Source organism: Protopterus annectens, chromosome 3.part0, assembly GCF_019279795.1.
Source record: "Protopterus annectens isolate FY-2018-M chromosome 3.part0, PAN1.0, whole genome shotgun sequence".
NCBI classification, from domain to species: domain Eukaryota; kingdom Metazoa; phylum Chordata; order Ceratodontiformes; family Protopteridae; genus Protopterus; species Protopterus annectens.
The window spans coordinates 461,947,901-461,969,773 of record NC_056731.1 but is presented as its reverse complement, the minus strand read 5'-3'; the positions used below and the strand labels follow the sequence as shown (position 1 = coordinate 461,969,773).

General features: G+C 45.0%; 1 protein-coding gene across 1 annotated transcript in view; it reads right to left on the bottom strand.

Annotated features, from left to right (window-relative positions):
• The window catches only part of TRIO (trio Rho guanine nucleotide exchange factor), a 5,137,669-nt gene that overhangs the window by 4,134,443 nt on the left and 981,353 nt on the right, over window positions 1-21,873 (bottom strand). Inside the window, exon 10 of the mRNA XM_044065600.1 lies at window positions 18,172-18,294. Coding sequence (XP_043921535.1) covers window positions 18,172-18,294 — 123 coding nt within the window. The remainder of the gene's footprint in view (window positions 1-18,171; window positions 18,295-21,873) is intronic.

Sequence of the window (21,873 nt, the reverse complement as noted above, 5' to 3'; positions counted from 1 at the left end):
GATGACAAATCATTACATGCATACGACAGTCATGCCATGAACAAGGTTTTGATAGAATTTCTACCGCTATTGCTTAAAAATGCAAGCAGGAAACACTAAAGGCTACACTTGAGTCTTACAGTAGTAAAATTATACATGACACTGCTTTAGTACAAACACTAGGAAAGGAGACAGACACATACTCAATAACTATTTCATATCATGCACCTGTACCAATAAAAAAAATGCAAGGTAATGAAGTAAAAATGATAAGTTGGTGCTTCCCCACCTACCTATAAAAAAAAAAAAGAAAAAAAAAAAAAAGGAAAGAAATTTAAGGAATGGGTAAGCATTAATCAATAGTTTTTCAAAAAGACAGAAATTTGTTTAAAAGTTATAGCCAACTGAGTACATTTTATCTAGAGTATGGAATAAAATGACAGTGGAGTTTAAAAATTGGGTAGAAAAAAAAGAGACAGATGGTTAATAAGTAAATTTAAATGAGCTGAAAAATGCTAAGGTATTTCAGAATAAGATCAACTGCAGAGTGCTTATGAGAAAAAAAAGGAGTACCTACATAACACTCGTGAGATCAGAAAGACTGCGGTTAACAAGTTTTTTGAGAACTCCAAAGCACAAAAACGTTTAGCTAAGTAACTTAGGCAACAGAAAGTACAAAAGGTTGCTGCCAAACTTAAGGCTCCTATAACAAGGAAAATAACCAGATATCCTTTGGAGATATTATAGAAATTAAGAAATGTTATGAAAACTTGTACCGAGCACAGAAAAGTGGAAACGGGAAAGGACACAAATGGAAAACATTTACAGAAGACAAACATGCCAAGGTTAGAGGTAAATGAGACTCCACAATTAACAATTAAATTAGGAGAAAATAAAAATGGTGACATAAGCAGTTTGCAGGAAAGTTTCCAGGAAAAGACAGCATTCCTGTGGAAGTTTGGAAGTTAGGAGGGAAGAAAGGGATAAAAGATATAGAAGGTCTTAACAGTATTTTAAAAGGAGGGAGGAAGCACCAACATCCTGGAAGAAAGCTGTGGTGGCTGTAATACCTTAAGACAGCAAAGGCCCATTAGACCCAGCTTCATATATGACAATTTCAATTTTAATCCACGATTATAAAAAGTTTATGATTACAACAGTTAAATGAATGGTAAAGGTGTTTCCAAATTTGACAGATATGGATTCAATGTGGTTCTGCATTAGGGAGGCAAACAAATGACATTACCAGAAGACGGATGATCCAGAGGGAAGCAGAATGTAAAAGTACTGCTGCTGGTGATGGGTCTTGATGGCGAGAAAGCATTCAACAGAGTAAGCTGGAAGTTTATGAGTAGAGGAATGGAAGCACTTGCATTTCCTGATACAAGATTAATTAAGAATTTAAATGAGGGATCGGAGGCAAATATTTAAGTGGGAGGGTTCCTTTCTGATAAGTTTTATCTGAACAGATGCACCAGACAAGGGTGTCCACTTTCCACTTTATCTGCTTTATATTCAAAGACACTGGCAAAGAAAATAAGGGACTACGAAATTCAAGAAAAAAATTGGTAATGTAATTAAGAAAAGCTGGCTTTACTTAGAGATAATATTTTATAGCTGATAAAATCAGAAAAGGACATATCAGTGTTACAGAACATGGTTTCAAGTCTTTTAGGGATATAAAATTAATGAAGATAAAGATTATAGTTATAAACTACGTACCACACATGAATTGGTTCATCAATGCACTTACTTATGGGAACACAATAAAATGAAGTACTTACAAGTATGGATTAAATAGATTCTGATGTGGCAACTAAGCATATGTGGGAAGAGACTACATAAAATATGATACAAACTGATAAACTGGAAATTCTTGCCTATGGATATGCAAATCAAGATACAAGAAGCGCAAAAGTTTTATTCCCCTCAGTTTTATATACAGGTCAGGCATATTTTTATTAACCATAGGAGAAGTTGTGAACAGTAATAAAGAGTTGAAGGAATTTATCTGGGAGGGGAAGAGAGCAAGGGTCAAATGGGATAAAGTTGATTCTTCCAACAGAACAAGGAATTTTATGATTACCTGATTTGAACAGATATTTTAGAGCAACAATGCAGCTAAGGCTCATATAAGTAACAAATGCAGAACACTATAATTAGAAGAGGAAAGGGTATATGATGAAGCAGTGGTGCAACTGAGGAAATAAGGAGAGTAGGACTCTAGATGCAGATGATTAGGGAAAATAACCAAACAGAACATTATATTCATAAACTACCAGAAAGTATTGTAAGAACTATGCAAACATGAGAAATGGATAAAGGAGATTTTGCCGATGGGGATGACTGCAATTAGAGGTATAGAAAATAAGCAAGTGGTGGGGGGGGGGGGCTAGAATTTCTAGGAGTAAACTTGCAAAGGTTTTAGAAGCAAATAACTAGACAGGGAAAGGTAACAGAATAGTAGGCAGCCAAGAAATTTGGACTGCAGTCTAGAGAGAGTCTTTCCTATCAAGGACTGATATCACAATACAGGCAGGGAGAAAGGGACAGGGGAAACCAAAGTGAATTAGGTTAGAAAAGATTGGGAAGACAGACTGGATAAATAACACAAGGAAGAATGAAGACATATGTATGGCTTCCCAAATACGCAACAAAGTTTAGAAGATTTAGAATTTATGCTTGGAACATTTTAAATAGGTATTTTACACCACAGGCAGACAGCAAAGACTTTTGTTTTGTAGATGGCAAATACTGGAGGTATGACAGGAAAGAGAGATGCATCTGGATTGGAGTGTAACGAGCTGGCAGACTTCAAAAATTCCCTCCACAGCACTCTGTCAGAAAGAATGGGTGAGCAAATGGGTGTAATTAAGGAAATTTTGTTTTTTTTTTTTTAGCTGAGATACAGAGTCTGAATTGCGTAGAGATAGTAAGGTCTTTCCAAGTTTAATTCTCCTAGCTTCCAAAAATGCAATTACCAGAAAATGGAAATTGGAGTCTAAATCAACTGTATTTGAAGTATTGCACATTGGAACATCTGGGTCAGCAGTATGGCTTTTATAAAGAACTGGTGAGAATCAGGAACCCGGTAATATCTGTCTGGTTTAACAGGGGCTGGAGGTAATGAGTCTGGATTAAGACTGCGTACACATCACCCAAAATAACTAAGACAGGAGGAATAGCCAGGGGCCTATGCTGGGGAAGTAGTAGAAATTCCCTGAGCCTTTTTTCTTGGAATCTGAGTAATCTTGGCCTTCCCAGTGGAAGTACTCTCTCAATGTATGCAGGGTTTCCCCAAAAGAGAAGTCCTCAGGGGGGGGGGGGGACCGAGGGAACAGACTCCTCAGCATCAGAGTCTTCAAATGGGGAATAGGTGTAATCCTGATCCTCAGAATGGTCTGAAGTAATAGAAGCCTGGTCTGAGGAAGGGTAGTCTTCCTCCAACCTGGGTCTTTTGTCTGAGGGGGGTTGAGAACCCCTGATGAGAGTAATCAAATCCTCAGCCATTTTAAGCATCTGCTTTTTAGGAATGGGGCCTTGAGAGGGGGTCTGAGGCCCTTGTTTTTTAATTTTCATTGCAGCTTTAGACTTGGTGAATGATTTAATAGAGAAGGTGGAAGGCCTGAAAACGCCTTCAGAAATGGCAGGCCTTGCTAAAATTTCGGTTTCCCCACCAAGAGTGGCGTCGGTATCTGCAGTAGGAATGGAGACAGAGGATCCTGCGGCCTCAGGTACTGAAGTCGCCGGTGAAATAGTTTCATCGGTAGTCAGGGGCTGCGTAGATGCCTCGCTGAGAACTGGAGAACCGGTAGTCGGCCTAAGCGTGATCTCAGTACTCGGTGCAGGCCTCGGATGTCTATCCTTATCCTTGCGTGTTTTGCCTAAAACTGGCGTCAGTGCATCCGACGACATGATGTAATTAAATTTTTTGCCAAAATAATGAAGGGCGAACTCCGCCCGGCGCTTAATAGTGCGCTTGTTGAACGTAGCACAAAAACGGCAGGCCGAGATGTCGTGGTCTGGCCCTAAGCAAGGTATACAGTAAGAGTGAAAATCCTTATGCGGTATTTGCTTCCCACAAGAAATGAAATTATTAACTTTGTCTGACATCGGTCTGAGGCAAGAAAAGTTTCCCCAACAGGGTACTTAACTTTAAAGAAGACTTCGGCTGAAATACTGTTCGTAAATCTCAGGAGCTGGCCAACCGGTACTTGCGAACTGCTTCTGCTTCGGGCACCGCGCGGCAAGAAAGACTGAAGAAAATGGCATTGGCTGCCTCTTTTATACCCCTGCCGCACTGATGTCAGGGAAGAAGCGACGACAACCGACGCCGGACCTAGACTTTGGAATTCGGCCGACCGAGGACCCGCCTGACGGCAGGATAACCCAAGTGTGATGACTGCAGCTGTATGCACGATGAACATCCGGAAGCAGGATCTTTAGAAAAGGGAATGAACACATTACATAGACAAAAATGGAAATTTTGACAATACATGCAGAATAATGTTCTAGAGGAGGAAACAGAGTAATTTATGTAGCACTGGATTGATAATTATACAAAAAAAATTGTGATATATATAATAATTGTAACAGAATGTTAATATGGTTCATCTTCTACATAAATACCTGTTTGCACTGACTTAAGTGACAATTCAATAAATGTGTTTAAAAAACACAAGGAAATGGTGCCTTAAACCATGTGTGTGAGATACACAAATGGAAACATTTAACTTAAGCATCATGAACTCCAATGACAGTGTCTTTAAAATTAACTAGTAAAAAAAATTCTACTGAAGTACACTCAAAATCACACAAAAGGCACAAAAGATAACAAGGAAAATATGGTTCAATACAAGCAGTTGAAATTATGTTTATGTATACAATTAGAAAAAGGAGAGATATGGTTTGGTATTTTTTTGGAAATGAGATTTAGAGAGGTGGCTTACTGTGGTATCTGTTTAATGGAAGTGGAATACTTTCTCTGAAAAAGTGAAGCACTGCAGGATGGTACGCTTCATTTTAAGACACAGAACTTTATCTTTCATAATTATTTTAGCATACCAAAAGATGGTTAGCAAGACGATACCTTGAGTCAACTATATCTATAATATTACCTTTTGAAAACTTTCAGACTTAACTCAGCTTATAGCAGTTGTCACTACAATCCTAGATAAGAGGATTTCAAGGCATACACTTCCAATTTTACTAACTGCTCTGGTCAAAATGGTATAAGTTGCAACTCTGTTTGGAATTTGGCTTTTTTCGGTTAAGTTGTTTTAATCTGCATCAGAACTGAACCTTATATGATTATGTTGGCAAGATACAAATTAACATTTAAAAATTGAAGTACCAATAGCATATACAGATTTTCTAAATTGTTTCAGCAACCTCATCTCACTCAAAAATGGACTTATCCCAAAAGCCAAAGATATGCTCGTAATAGCAAAAGAAAAGCTAAATCAAAAGCATCTGTTTCTACCTTAAAATAATGTGAGAGACCTCTCATCAGCATAGGGCTACAACACATGTTCAAACATGAACCAGACCCCTGGACTCTGCATAAAAACACAGTATTTCAATACATTTTAGAACTCATGTTCCTAGATGTTGATAATTAAAGGTTTTCTCACACAGACTTTCTGTGATAAAATTTAACTCTTAACAGGCAAGTTATTTATACTTTCTTGACTGAAATCAATACCTAGGGGTGGGGATACTGATGAATGGGATGGTCAGACTATGTAGCTGAAAAAAGTATAAATAAGCTGCATAATCAAGTTCCTTCATTCTCTGAGAAAACGGGCTTCTTTTCCTATTCCAAATTTCTGGCCATCAGCTATAGCAGTGAAGATAAATGGAAGGCCTAGAAGTGGACAAGCATTGGCTATTTGAAGATGCCAATAAACTTCTTTACTCAATCTAAGGCTGCTGAAAGAGCTTCTTTTGCTAAAATATTGTATTTGAAGAATGTCAAAAATAAGACAAGACACAGCTACTGGGCAGCATAAATATCTTTGAAGCAAGACACTCAAACTATGAAAGATAACCAAGCAAAGACGTTGTCCCTGTCTGAAGTACTGCAGCATGCCATTTAGTCAGCACAGGCGCAGATAACTCTACTGCCTGACTGAAAATCCCTACTGTTGTTTCTTTCTGCTTTTCCCGGCTAGGGGTCGCCACAGCGGAACTCCGGTCCGCTAATGATTGGCAGTAGATTTTTACGTGCCGAGTTGCCAGCTCTGACGCACAACCTTCAACGAAGGTACGCCCATTCATGCACGTCTCTACACAGAAGATGCTCTAGCTGAGAATCGAACAAGACAACCCCTACTGTAATGCTTGGAAATGATGTGAAGTCAAAGTCTCAGCCTTGTGTGCTTGAGCTGAGACACTATGGAACAGGCTGCAGTAGTGACAAAAAAAAGTTATGCACCTACCATAAGGTTCCTTGTTAGTTGTCTTCTTCTCGCCTTCTTTCTTGCTGGTTGGGTTCGGAGCCGATCCTCAGCTCCGACTCGGCCATCTTCGAAAGCTCGAGAGCTGCTTACTGGCTCGAGGCCCCCCCTATATCCCATGATGCCTGGCATTAGATACCCAGATCTCGTTTGGCAAATCTAACTGCAGACACAATAATAATAAAGGAATCCTATCCTAGAATGCAAAAATCCTACTGGGGAGACTACTAGTCAGAGAGGAATAGCCAGAAAAGACACAGCCAGTGAAAAAGTCAAGAAGAACTCTTCTCGGTCCACTAGGACAGGGGGATGGAAGGTGGGACGCAAGAAAGAAGGAGAGAAGAAGACAACTAACATGGAACATTATGGTAGGTACATAACTTCTTTATGTTAAGTTGTCCATCTCGGCTTCATTCTTGCTGGTTGGGACAGCGTCCCTAGCAACTAACATCCTGGGTGGCTCATCGGAAAAGAGACTTCAAAACAGTGGAACCAAAATCAGCTCTGCTCCTGGAAACCAAATCCAACTTGTAATGCGAAATGAAAGTATGTGGGTTGGCCTATGTAGCTGCAGCACAAATAGATTCCATGGGCAACCTAGCCTGAAAGGCCACCGAAGTAGCTAAAGCTCTGGTGGATTGACCTTTTGGTTTGACTGGTAATTCTTTATTCCTGAGTTGGTACATGAATGTGATGATAGAAGTCAACCACCTGGATAAGGTTACCTTGGAGACTGGAAGACCTTGTTTACCTACTGCATAAGACAGGAACAGTTGATCTGATTTTCTAATGTCTTTGGTTCTATGCAAATAAAAGCGTAGCTGCCTGTGAACATCTAACTGATTCAACTTATATTCCACCCTATTGGAGTGGTTAGGGAAAAACACAAGAAGGTCTATGGACGGATTCAAATTACTCTCTGAAGAGACCTTAAGAAGGAAGGAAGTATTAGTCCTAAGAGCAACCCTGTCATTGTGGAACACGAGGTATGGGGGACAGATAGAAAGAGCCTGTAGTTCCGAAACTCTTCTGGCTGAAGTAATAGCTACCAGAAAAAGGGTTTTCCAGGATAAGAACTTCAGGTAGGTAGGTTCGAAAGGGGGCAAAATTAGAGAAGCTAAAATCAAATTTAGATCCCACGGTGGTGGAGGATCTCTCACTGGGGGCCTGAGCAGAGTGCTTCCTTTGAGAAAGGCTTTACACAGCTTATGGGGCATATCTTTTTCCGACAGGCCAATGTGAAAATTTGAAATTGCAGCTAACTGAACTCTAATTGTAGCGGAAGTGGACCCAGCATGGAAGAACTCCGCGAGAAATTCCAAAATGTAGTGTACGGGGGCTGAAAAGGGGTCTATACTTTTTGCCTCTGCCCAGGAAGAAAAATGTTTCCACTTACTAGCGTAAGTTTTTCTGGTCGTAGACTTGTGTGATGATAAAAGGATTTCGCTCACAGAGGGGGAGATACCTGGGAGCCTGGCTAAGGTTGGAAGTGGAGCAACCAAAGCCGTGAGCTGGAGAGTATGTACGTATTGGTGCAGCCCGCCCGACTGATGAATCAGGAGGTCTGGAACTAGGTCCAGAGTCCAAGGCTGCTCGAGAAGATAACGATGCAGGAACAGGAACCATATTTGTCGAGGCCAGTAAGGAGCAATGAGGATCATTCTGCAACCCAAAATGCTAGCCTTCTGAATTAGCTTCGGGGATGAGGGGGAAAGGAGGGAATGCATAAAGAAGTCCCTGGGGCCAATCGTAGACTAGAGCGTCTCTGGGGGAATGTCTGGGAAGTGGAAGGAGAAAGAAGAAATTGCTGCACTTGCTGCTGAAGGGAGTTGCAAAAAGGTCGCAGCAAGGTTGGCCCCATTAGCAGAAGATTTGGTCCGCAACTACCTGGTTCAGAGACCACCCGTGAAGCATGAGAATTGCTCTGCTCAGTCTGTCTGCTATGATGTTGGACCTCCCAGGGATGAGCATTGCAATCAGAAACCGTTGGGAAGAGATCGCCCACTGCCAGAGTCTGAGTGCTTCTCGACATAGGGGGTAGGACCTGGTTCCGCCCTGCTTGTTGATGTACCACACTACGGACATGTTGTCCGTTTGAACTGCAATGATCCCGGTAGGAAGAGAGTCCTGAAGAGCCTGCAATGCTAACAGCACGGCCCTCCTCTCCAAGACATTTATGTGCAGATGATACTCGTGAGGTTGCCAGGTGCCTTTAACTCTTCTGCCCTGATAATGCCCCCCCACCCGATCAGGGAGGTGTCCGTGGTCACCGTAGCCACTGGAGGGGGGAGAACAAATGGTCTGCCTTGGAGCACTGATGTGGAGACCATCTACCACGCAAGGTGCTTCTTGCATGCCTGAGTGATCAAAATCATGTAAGACATGGGAAGTTGCTGGAAGGACCATTGGGTGAAAAGAAGCCACGGGAGAATCCTCATGTGAAAACGAGCTAGAGGGACAAGTACGATCGCTGCTGCCATGAGACCTAATGTTTGAAGGACAAACCTGGCTTGAATCCTTTTGCATGCTAATAAAACCTTGACATGCTGACGACTCACTAACACCCTGTCTGGTGGGAGGCTCGCTAACATGTCTTTGGTAATTAAATTTCAGTCTATAAAGGTGATAGATTGACAGTCAACATGCTTCCTCTTGCATTTTCTCTTGCGAGGTGGCTCCTCTGAATGATCAGGGGAGGCCTTGGAAGAGGAGGATACACCCAAAGGGGTGTCCTGGAGCACTAGATCCTCAAGCTTGGGATCTGAAAGAGGGGCAGAGGCTGACGCAGGCACTCTAGGGGGAGGAGCCGATGGGGTCGATCGTGGGACTGACTCGGGGGCCAGTACACTCCATCATCTCGAGGGCGTCCCTGCCCGGACGCAGAGAAGGCTCAGGCTCCCAAGAAACCAGAAGCCCTCCCAGCACCGATGGGGACGGCTCCGAGGCAGATGTGGGAGCCGAGCTCACCTGAGCCGAAGCACCGAGAGGGAGAACAGGGTCGGACAAGGGTCCGATGCCACTCGCCCCCTCGGAGCCGACGAGGGAGTCTCGGCGCCCAGATCCCTCCAGGGAAAGTACCATGGAAGGGATCAGAGCAGATGACAGAACCGAAAGAGAGGGTTATCTGTGCCGACGGTTCCACGACTCGAACCCCAATGAGCTCAGTCTCCGAGCTCATAGGATGAGTCGGAGAAGGAATATAGACAGCTGTGGACGGAGCCGAATCCTGATGAGGAGGGCTGGACAACATTTTGGCTAGGGCCTGCAATTTTAACAGTCTACTGACCACTCTTTCCAAGTCATGGTCCGAAAGTCTAGAGGACCGAGAAGAGTGGGATGATCGATGACTCCGCTCCGACTGGAGCAGGGGCGACTTCGGAGCCAAATGTATCGACTCCAAAGAAGGAGACCTGGATCTCTTTCGACTCTCAACTGGCTCCGATGACCGTGTCGGAGCCGACTGGGAGGGAGTGACATCGGTTCCAGCCGGAGCAGAGATGGATTGTGTGGATTCACCCAACGACGGCTCAGAACTGGGAGCTGACTGTTTAGGTGGCCTGGAAGATTTCACGGGCTGAGCCTTCTCCGGTGAATCTTGGGGTTTAAGCATACCCCTCAGGATCAACTTATTTTTGTGCTCCTGCAGGACTCTTGGACTGAAAGCATGTCAGATCGAGCAAGAGTCCTGCAGGTGCACAGCGCCCAGACAATAAACACAAGAAGTGTGACCATCTGTCAGAGACATCTTCTGACAGCATGAGTCACACTTCTTGAATCCGGACGGTTTAGGATCCTTGGACATCCTGGAGGAAAGCCAAGGACGAGAACACACACAGATAGGTTCAAGTAACCAACCAGTACAATATAACACACTACAGTTACCACAACCCACTACAAGTACCACTACAACAAAAACTATAGAAAAACTATCACTAAACTCTTAACAGTTATTAATAGAAGAATTTTTTTTTTTTTTTTTTTTTTTGAAAAAAGAGAGAAAGGTTAACCTCTAACTAAAACGGAAAAACCTTTCTGAGGGAAGGGAGGGGGGGGATCTCTAACAAATGAGTTTCTTGGGAAAAGTTAACAGATCTAGAGAAGAAACTAGCTACAATACAAAAGTCTAAACTTTTAGTTATGTACTTACCATAACTTTAGATGTTTGGGATCCATCTCGCCTACATTCTGTACTGATGGGTTCGGAGCCGATCCTCAGCTCCGACTCGGCACGCTATGCTATAGAGCGAAGTCTCTTATTGGCTGAGCTATTCTATATCCCAGGATGCACCACCACTACTTCCCCAGATCTTGTTTGTCCGCACTCATGCACTCACACAACTGTTTATATAACATTGCCAGATGTTTCAAGATGAAACGATAGTACTCGGACCGTCCGGTCTCTTCTGATCTCCAAGGCAGGGGGAAGGAGGGTGGGTTATTAGGAATGTAGGCGAGATGGATCCCAAACATCTAAAGTTATGGTAAGTACATAACTAAAAGATGTTATGTGATCCTATCTCGCCTACATTCTGTACTGATGGGACAGCGTCCCTAGCACCTGATTCCTGGGTGGCTCACTGGAAAACACTCCTGAGAACTGTGGAACCAAATGAAGCTCGCCCCCGAGATGCCACATCCAATTTGTAGTGGGAAATGAAGGTGTGCGGAGAAGACCACGTAGCCGCAGCACAAATGTCGCTAATGGCAAGCTTAGAATGGAATGCTATTGAAGTAGCCATAGCTCTTGTAGAGTGAGCTTTGACAGAGGTTGTAAGCTCTTTATTAGAAGAGGAATAAGCCTGACTAATACAGTCCCTGATCCACTTGGCAATAGTGACCTTTGTGACGGCTTTGCCCAATTTATTGTCCGAAAAGGACACAAACAATTGATCTGTTTTCTGTGTTTGTTGGGTCCTATCTAAATAAAAGCGCAATTGCCTGTGAACATCCAATGTGTGGAAGATGTATTCCGCTTTGTTTGAGTACTTTGGGAAGAAAACTGGAAGTTCTAATGACTGTTGCAGGCAAAAACTGGAACAAACTTTAGGGACAAAGGATGGGTTAGGCCTGAGGGATACTCTATCTTTGTGAAAAAACAGGTACGGTGGTTTGACAGATAGAGCTTGAAGCTCTGAAACCCTTCTGGCTGAAGTAATCGCGACCAGAAAGGCAGTTTTCCAAGAAAGAAATTTCAAATCACAGGTTGCTGCCGGTTGAAGGGGAGGAGGTTAAGGCACGTAATACCACATCGAGATCCCACGGAGGAGCAGGATGAGAAATCGGAGGTCGTAAAAGCGCAGCACCTTTTATGAAGGTTTTACACACTCTGTTGCTCATCAAAGGTGGGTTTATAGATTCATGAAAATTGGAAATAGCTGCCAATTGGACCTTGATGGTAGAGACTGAAGAACCTTGATTGAATAGGGAAGTTAGAAACTTCAGGACTTCTGACACGGGACAGTGATGGGATCTAGACCCGGAGTTGAGCCCAAATAGCAAATCTCTTCCATTTGCTAGTATACAATTTCTAGTGGCAGACTTGTGGGCCGAGGATAAGATACGTATGACTTCCGGGTCTAAAGTATGATTCCTGACTATAGTCGGAAGAGGAGGAGCCAAGCTGTTAACTTCAAAGAGTGAAGGGACTGATGGAGTTGTCCCGACTGATGAATTAATAGGTCTGGGATCTGATCCAGGAACCATGGACTGTCCAGTGCATATTTCGAAGATAGGGAAACCATACCTGACGAGGCCAGTAAGGGGCAACTAAAATCATTTTGCTCCCTAAGTGAGTCGCCTTTTGGATCACTCTGGGAAGGAGGGGAACCGGAGGGAAGGCGTAGCAAGCCGGTGGGCCAAGGATGGGCTAAGCGTCCATGGGAATCTCCCGGAGCTGGAGTGAGAGAAGAATTTTCTGCACTTCGCGTTCAGCAGGGTTGCGAAAAGGTCGCAACAAGGAGTTCCCCATCTGCTGAAGATCTGAGTTGCCACTGCATCGTTCAGAGACCACTCGTGAGGAGAGAGGATAGTTCTGCTTAGTCTGTCGGCTATCACGTTGGATCTCCCAGGGATATGGGTCGCGACCAGTAAGCGTCTGGTCGCCACTGCCCATTCCCAAACTCTCATGGCCTCTCTGCAAAGGGGTAGGATCTGGTCCCTCCTGCTTGTTCAGATACCAGACTACTGACATGTTGTCGGACTGAATGGCAATTACGCCCTGAGGGAGGTAATCGTGGAGGGCTTGTAGAGATAGAAGCACCGCCCTCATTTCTAGAATGTTGATGTGAAGGAGACTCTCGTCGGAATGCCAATTGCCTTGGACTGACCTGCCCAGGTAATGTCCCCCCCACCCCGTCTGGGAGGCGTCCGTCGTCAATGTGGCCATAGGAGGAGGTGGAACGAAGGGTCGTCCCTGATCCAGATTGGAGGACACCAGCGAAGGTCCTGTTTGCAGGTTTCCGTGATCCGTATGAGGTGACAGAGGGAGATCCTGAAAGGACCACTGGGTCGATAGGAGCCACTGGAGAATTCTCATATGCAATCTTGCTAAGGGGACTAGGAGAACAGTGGCCGACATGGAGCCTAACAGCTGCAGGACCATCCTGGCTGGGGCTTTGGATTTGAGAAGCAAGGCTCGGACTTGAGCCTGTATAGTCTGTATCCTTTCTGTAGGAAGATAGACCCGCATTTGGTTTGAGTCTATCTCTACTCCGATGAACCTTATGCGCCGAGATGGCAGCAACACAGACTTTGGCCAATTGAAGGTGATTCCAAGGGAAGTGCCTAGTGATATGGTGGCTGCTAGGTTCTGCAATAGTAGACGCCTGGAGGTGGCAGTTAGGAGCCAGTCGTCCAGATACGGAAACACCTGGAATCCTAGACTCCTCAGGTGAGCAGTCACGACCGTCAAACATTTGGTGAACACCCTGGGGGCTGTGGTGAGACCAAAGGGCAGTGCGCAGAACTGAAAATGACTGTCTCCCAGGCTGAAGCGCAAATGACTCCTGGACGCCTGATCTATCAGGATGTGATAATAGGCGTCCTTGAGATCTATGGAGCACATCCAAACACCTTTCTCCAGCAGTGGGAGAATGGATTGTAAGGTGACCATTCGGAACTTGGACTTCTTGACTGATCGATTTAGGTTGCTGAGATCCAAAATGGGCCTCAAGTCCCGGTCTTTTGGCACCAAAAAGAATCTTGAGTAAGTCCCTAATCCGATCTGGTCTGCGGGGACCGGTTGGATGACTCCTTTTTGAAGCAGCTTTGAGATTTCGAAGGCTGCGATTTCCCGTTGACTGGGTGGCGGGTCCGGGATTTTCCTGGACGGCGGAGGGGGGTGTGAAAAGGGGATGGCGTAACCTCCGGTGATGATTCAAAGCACCCATCGGTCCTGAGTGATACCCTCCCAGGCTTTTAGGTGCCTCGAAAAACGACCCCCGACTGGCTCCGGAGCTGCACAGTTGGGCAATCCTTCAGGGATTGTGGAAGGCTGAAGAGCCACGAAAGGACTCGCGGTCTCCAGTGTTGCGGGGGCCTCTGTCGCCTCTGGGACGGCGTCTTCCAGAAAAATTTCCCCCTCCTCTGCCTCTAGAAGGGTAGAATCGTCCTGCTGCGAGGGATAAGACTTCTGGGATTTACGGAACCACATTTTCCCTCCTCTTTTAGCCTTGGGGTAAGGCTGAAAGGGAGTGGAAAACTGTGCCCCTACGGCAGTCAAAGTCTTACCTTCTTGCTCACAGCGGGACAATGTGTCCTTTACCTTGGGTCCAAACAAAGAGGACCCATCAAAGGGAGCGTCGGCAAAGGAAGACTTAAAGGCTTCCGCAAAATGACACAGGCGGAGCCAGGCTTGCCTCCGTAGAGCAACACCCGTACCCGCCGCTCTACTCACCCCCTCGGCTGCATATGAAATGAGCCTCATGGACGAGTTTGATATCGATGACAGAGTAGCCAACTGAGAGCCAACCGTCTGGGCCAGCTGCTCAGGTAGGTTACCCAAGAGGGTATCTGAAAGCTCCTTGATCAGATCCCTCTGAAGTCTAGTGAAGTGCGTCAAATAGTTCAGGGACCTTAAGGTAAAGGCCGCTGAACTGAGGGTGCGCTTCCGTGCAGTCCATGCTCCTAGACTCCTTATTAGGAGGATGGACAGACGTCGAAGCCTCTGCTACATCTTGTTGGGTAGCAGATGCCACCACCAGGACATCTACAGCCACACCTTTGGTCAGAAACTCCTTCTCTGGGGGTGCTGATAAGAATTTATTCGGGCGAGCCGGCACCGGTTCCACAGAGTCTGGATGCTCCCACGCCCTTCGACAGATCAAATCTAGGAGCTCGTCGAAGGGCGGAGACACCCAGGAGGCAGAGGGCTGAGCCCCGAAGGCCTTGAGGAACACCGACTCGTCAGCGGAAGGGGGTTTGGAATGCCAGCCGCCTCGTTGTTTGTGGGCTTCCAAGATGTCTGCAAAGGAGACATCATCCGAGGACGACTTAGGGGACCCCTCAGCATCATCAAGATCGGTGTCCGACGTGAGAGACTCATCGGGGGAGTCGACGTGCTTCCTCTTGCACAGTCTTTTCCTTGGGGGTTCTTCCGAAGAAACTTCAGAGGGACCTCCAGGAGGGGGGGAAACCCCACTGGGGGTGACCTCAGGCCCCGGGGCTCCGCTGTCTAGCGACAGGGGGACTACAAAAGACCCAGTCTCCGTGTGTAGGGAAGGTGCCGGTGAGACCGTGGAGGTAGCCAAAGAAGATTTGGCCAAAGCACTCCTCATGGCCCTGAAGGCCGGACCGCCAGAGTCCTGGGAAGGTCCAACCCCTGGGACCACAACAGTAGACAGCACCCCCGCAGCCGACGCACCGAGAGGAAGGCTCGAAACCGAAAACAACGGTCCCGAATCGTCACCCCCGGGGCCGACCGAGGAGGTCCGTGTACCGAACTCCGACCCGAAAGCCGGGGTTGGAGTAAGGGTCGGAGCCGACCCGAAAACCTCCATCGGCTCCACCAGCACCGGCTCCAACGGTGCCAAGGCTGTTGGAGGAGGAACCAGAACTACAGGGTGGGCCATCGGCTCCGAAGCCGATTGGGCTGGAGCCGAAACTAATTTCTGGAATACAGGAGACTGAAACAGTCTTTGGAGCACACTGTCGATGTCCGAATCCGACATCTTGGAAGATCGGGAGGAGACTGACCGGGTCCGAGCAGACTTCTCCATCGGCTCCGAAGGACTGGGAGACCGGCTCCGAATAGACTCGATCAATATCGGTGCTGAGGGAGATTCCATAGCAATTTCCCTCGGTGCCAAAGAGGGCTTCGGCGCCGAAGGGGAAGAGTCTGAGCCGGCAACCCTCATCGGCTCCAAAAATCAGTGGAGCCGATGAAGGTGACCCAAGCCCCAGCCATCAGCTCCGAAACCAGAGAAGTCGAGGCTGGAGGCATCGAGGCAGACCGTTCCGCCCTCGGCTCCGAAGTCCGTGGAGAAGCCTGCCTAGATTTCTTAGTGGTCGGTTCCAACGGGCTGGTCGGAGCCGACGATTTCTTTTTCTTAGCTGGAGAGGAAGAGGAAGATAAGGCCTCTTCGAAGGAGGGTTTCATAAGCACTTTTAAGATCAATTTATTCTTCCTCTCTTGGGGGACCCGAGAGGAAAAAGCGTGACACACGCTGCAAGACTCCTGAAGGTGTTTGGCGCTTAAACAGTACACGCATAAGGAGTGATCGTCCGTGATGGACATTTTGTAGTTGCATCTCGTGCATTTTTTAAATCCTGAGGGTCTATGCTCCTTAGACATAATGCTTGTAGACACTATTCACTTTGTCAGAGAAAAACACAATGTATGGAACTCAGTACAAATGGTTTACACAACAATAAAAAACTTTTTTTTTTTTTTTTTTAACAAGAGAGGCGAAAGCCCAAGAAACTTAAACGAATGACAAACACACCAAAAGGAGGGCCAAGAACCCTCTAACCAAAACAGGTACTTGACCTCTCCGAAACAACAAGAAGACTCACTAAAGAACGAGAGGAAGGCCACTCTAACTTAAACGGAAACCTTTCCCTGTCCAGTCACAAAAATTTACCACAAAATATCCACAAAAACACAATTATACACAACGATAGCCGTTAAAATAGCTTTATGGTTAAGATTAAAGAAATTTCTGACAGAAAAAACTCTCAGAAAAAAGCACTTAGCTCAGCCAAGTTCGAGACCACGTCCTAGCTTGTAAGCGGCAAATGAGATCTGGGGAAGTAGTGGTGGTGCATCCTGGGATATAGAATAGCTCAGCCAATAAGAGACTTCGCTCTATAGCATAGAGTGCCGAGTCGGCTCCGAACCCATCAGTACAGAATGTAGGCGAGATAGGATCACATAACATCTAATGACTAATTCTACACTCAAAATTACAGTTTTTAGAAGAAAAATACAATAACAAAGCTCTATATGACCTGAGCCAGTAGAACAACCTCACAGCAGAAGCGGCAAATGAGACCTGGGTATCTAGCGCCAGGCATCATGGGATACAGGGGGCCTCGAGCCAGTAAGCAGCTCTCGAGCTTTCGAAGATGGCCGAGTCGGAGCCGAGGATCGGCTCCGAACCCAACCAGCAAGAATGAAGGTGAGATAGACAACTTAACATCAGCCCTTAGCTGTTCAGCCAGTCTTCCCACAGTAGTCATAAAAAGATGATGCAATTAGCTGGCCACTTCATGACGGTTGGTTTAGATACTGGTCTATTCTGCATTCCTGCTCTGAAGGAAAAACAAACTCTGGTCCCACTGTCTAAAATCTCAGTCTCTCTTAATATAAAATCAAACTACCCGTGTTCATTCATAGTATGAAAGAACCTATTTAATTTTGTGAACTGGGGTTGACAAACAAGAAACTATAAAGATATGCAAGGGAGATTTATGGAATCATTTTAAGCAAGAAAGAAGGATGGCTGCTGAATGACTAAGCTGACCAGTGTAATATCGCTCTTAAAAATATTGTGGTCTATGAGATGTTTGTCTTTTCTTTTGTGGAGGTACTTTGTAGAATAAAAGTTTCAACACAGAAACCAAAAACCAGCACTACAACAGAACCTGCATCTCCACACCAACCCTTACAGTGAGACTAAAACTGGAGATGCAACATCTTACAAAAATTAAGGGTCCACAAGTAAAAAGAATTACATAAACTGACTGCTTCATTTTGATTTACCGGTTCTGAGTTTATCTGTACTATACGAGTTCATAACATCCAATTACAGGACCTCACCAAAATGCCAGTACACAGCTTCCCTCCTAGCAGTGCCTATTACTACAACAGGAGGTGGAGGAAGGAGAAAAGAGAGGACTTCCTTATACTGTAAAAATGTGTGTGAGACTCTATGCCATATTAGCCTGGCTATCACTACAAACAAATAAGAATTTTAAAAATAATGCCAACCGCTACACACAAAGGTGATGTACACAGTGTATCTGTGATGTTGGGGAAAGAGAGAGAGAAGCCCATTAAATGGTGCATGACAAAAAGAAAACTGCAGTGTGTAATAAACGATTACATAATGAGTCTAGACGTTTCTGCTTAAACAAGTAATCAGTCAGTACAAGAAAACATTAAAAGGCGGATGGTTTAATGCAGTGTTAAAAATAAACTTTAAATGAGCAGTCTTTTCCTGACACAAAGCAAAGAAATAATGTTATCAAAAAATAGCACTCTGAAATAACAACAAAATAAACTGTGCATCCTCACCTGTGCAACCTCCTCAAAATCTTCATGGCGTTTCTGCAAGGCCCGGGCCCGGTGCAGTGATTTCCCCACTCCAGTGTGTTTACTGAGGAATGCTTCACCATGGTTTTCAATCCAGTCCAGCACCTAAAATGCAGTTAATGAACACCATTAAAACTTGCTCATTATGCTAAAAGTTTTTTTTTTATTTTTTTAAACATACCACCTCCCACAGCCCTCTCATAAAGCAATGTTATGATATTCTGCTGAAACAGCTGAACTTCAGATACATCCTTCAGTGAAACACCTTCCAAAAGCAACTGGGAAATTAACAAACTTCATCTCCTTACACACAATTAAAATTTTTAGTACACTACGCAGACTGACTTGACTGATCTCCCAGAAACAGTTGGAATTCTCTATAAACTGCCCTTACCATCCCAGAAAAAAAACGCTAGAATTATCACACAGAGAGAGAGAGAGAGAGAGAGAGAGACAGGAGAACATGCAAACTCCAAACAGACATTGGTCTGTGGTCAAAATCAAAACTTGTACCTTCTGCATGGGAGGCAAAGACCGTAACCCTGTGTGTCAGCCACTGAGTTTAAACATATTATATAACTTCTGGAAATTTGCATAATTAACTAGTAAGAGGTCACTGATTACATTTTCTACTCCCCAAGACTATCCTGTAATTTACTACTGTTTTCTCAGGGTCTATATTAAATCAGCAAATGCTTAAAAAAGTGAACGCTGATTTATCAACCCCATTTAAGTGAAAGCTTACAATCCAGAACACTCGGAACATCGATTTTTTTCCCATTGAAAAAAATTGCTGTTCCACAAAAAATTTAAAAAAAATTAAAAACATTATAGACAGTGAAGGGCTTCAACCACCCAATCCCCCTACTTAAATATACCAACTCAGAGATCGCAACAGTGAAGAAAACTGCCAAGTAACGGAGGCAGCCAAGCGATTTTGTTTCGCTATTTTGCTGTTTCGTGCTTTCAAGTTTGATCAACACGCATTCGAAGGATTGCGTCTGATTACATAAAATGAACCCTTTTCTCAGTTTTAATGCTGACTACCACATACTTTGTTTTTGTATGTGTATGCATGCACACACACATATACAGACACAGAAAGCTGTGATAGGGGATTGACCAAGTCCCCAACCTCCATCAGGGGAAGCTTAAGAACGGTCACAAAAAGTCAGTTGTTCCTTTACTGCTAAGTAGGCAGAAAGTACAGTTTTGTACCTACCATAAATGTAGATGTTCGAGTGCTCATACAGCTGTAGTCATTACAGATGGATTATCCTGCCGTCAGGTGGGTCCTCGGTCGGCCGAATTCCAAAGTCTAGGTCCGGCGTCGGTTGTCGTCGCTTCTTCCCTGACGTCAGTGCGGCAGGGGTATAAAAGAGGCAGCCGACGCCATCTTCTTCAGTTTTTCTTGCCCCAGATATCAGGTGCCCCCAGAAGGAAGGCAAAACATAAATTTATGTAATCATGCAATATAGAATAATCAAAAAACAGTAGTTGCAAGCAAATACACCATAAAAGAATACCCCAAATAGGTTGTATGAGAAGGTGTTTGTCATAAGGCCTGTCCTAAGAGGGGACGGAGGGGGGTAACCTGGACTGCAGCTGTATGAGCACTCGAACATCTACATTTATGGTAGGTACAAAACTGTACTATGTTCATCGTGCATACAGCTGCAGTCATTACAGATGGGAAGAATCCCAAAGCTAAGTAGGGGTGGCAGGCACTAAGTGGAACTAGGAGGAGCGAGGATGCCCTGCAAGACTGCTGTGGCAAAACCCGCTCTAGATTTAGAGTATAGTGGAAGGTGATAGTGCTTGGAGAAAGTGTGCACTGAACTCCAAGTGGCTGCTTCCAAAATGTCCTTGGTAGGGACCCCCCTGAGGAAAGCTGCCGAGGTAGCTGTGGCCCTGGAGGAGTGGGATCTGATGCATGTAGGCAGAGTTTTTCCATGAAATGAGTAACAAAAGCGTATGCAGTGGGCTATCCATTTTGAGATTGTCTGTTTGGAAATAGCCTTTCCTTGAGCACCTGTAGCATAGGACACACAGTTGCTCGGATTTCCTGAATGGCTTTGTCCTGTCCAAATAATAATGAAGTTGTCTGTGAATGTCCAAGGAATGTAGTAGTCTTTCCCCTTTGTTTTGTGGATTATGATAAAAGGTAGGTAAGTGGACAGTCTGATTCAAAGCTACACTGGATACTACCTTTGGCATAAAGGTAGGGTTGGTTCGTAAGGAAACTCTGTCCTGATGGAAAATGATGAAAGGTTGCACAGCCATGAGGGCCTGTAGCTCTGAAACCCTGCGTGCTGAGGTGAAGGAAGGCTGTTTTCCATGACAAGTATTGTAGTTCTGTTGAAGAAGCTGGCTCGAAGGGAGGAAGGGTCAGCTTTTCCAATACGAAGTTGAGGTCCCAAGCAGGGACTGGTGGTTTCCTTGGGGGGATTTTATATTCTTTGCCCCCTCTGAGGAACTGCCTTAAGAGAGGATGAGAGAATAAAGGAGGATCTGTGTTGTATTGTGCAGAAATGGCTGAAGCGTGGATTTTGATGGAGGAGAAGGAAAGTCCACTGTTTAACATCTCAGCTAGGTACTGTAAAATTTGAGGTAAATTTATTACCCAAGGATTCTGGCCTTTTTCTTGATTCCAGGCACAAAATCGTTTCCATTTGGCGGAGTAGGCTTTTCTAGTAGAAGGTCTTCTGGCCTCCAAGATTACATCCTGCACCTCCTTGGAGAGGAGGGTCTGTTGGGAAATCAAGGAATTCTCCATGCAGCTAGATTTAGGGTTTTGAGCTGGCTGTGAAGGGTTTTGTAGTTGTGCTGGGACAACAGAAGAGGGACTAGAGGTAGGATCCATGGTGGGGAATGTGTCAGGCTCTTCAGGAGCGGATACCAGTGTTGTCTTGGCCAGTCTGGAGCAATGAGAATCATTTTCGGCCTCTCTGCTCTGGCTTTTAATAGAACTTTGGGCAGCAGAGGAAGAGGCGGGAAGGCATAGACTGGCAACGTTGTCCAATTGAAAGAAAGTGCGTCCACTTTCCAGGTCAATGGATGATGAATTTTTTCAACTTTTAATTTCTGCGGGTAGCAAAGAGATCTATGTCTGGCTGTCCCCATGCCTGAGTTATCTTTGTGAAAACTTGAGGATGCAACTTTCATTCGTGTGGATCTGTCATATTTCTGCTTAGGGTCTCTGCCAGTGTGTTTTCCTTCCCTGGCAGGAATTGTGCCTGTGGCTGAATTTGCAATTCCAGTGCTGTGTTCCATAGGGTCATGGCTTGCCTGCACAGGGGGTATGAATGAATTCCCCCGTTTGTTTATGTACCACATCACTGTGGTGTTGTCTGTCCTTATCAATAGCTGGCCTGGATGCAGTAGGTCTTTGAAGGTCATAATAGCATTTTGCACAGCTAGCATTTCCTTTTGGTTGATGTGTAGGTGCTTCTCTTTTTGGGACCCCTTTCACTGAATGCACTGATCTGTCATGTGTGCTCCCCAGGCATAGTCTGGGGCGTCTGTTGTGATGATTTGAGTTGCTTGAGGTACACAGAAAGGGAGACCTGTGTTTCTTTGGCATGCTTGAGCCCACCACAGGAATTTCTTTTGAAGGCATGGAATGAGTGGTATAATTGTTTCCAAGCTGTGGCTGTGTTGAGACCATAAGTTTTTTTAGGTACC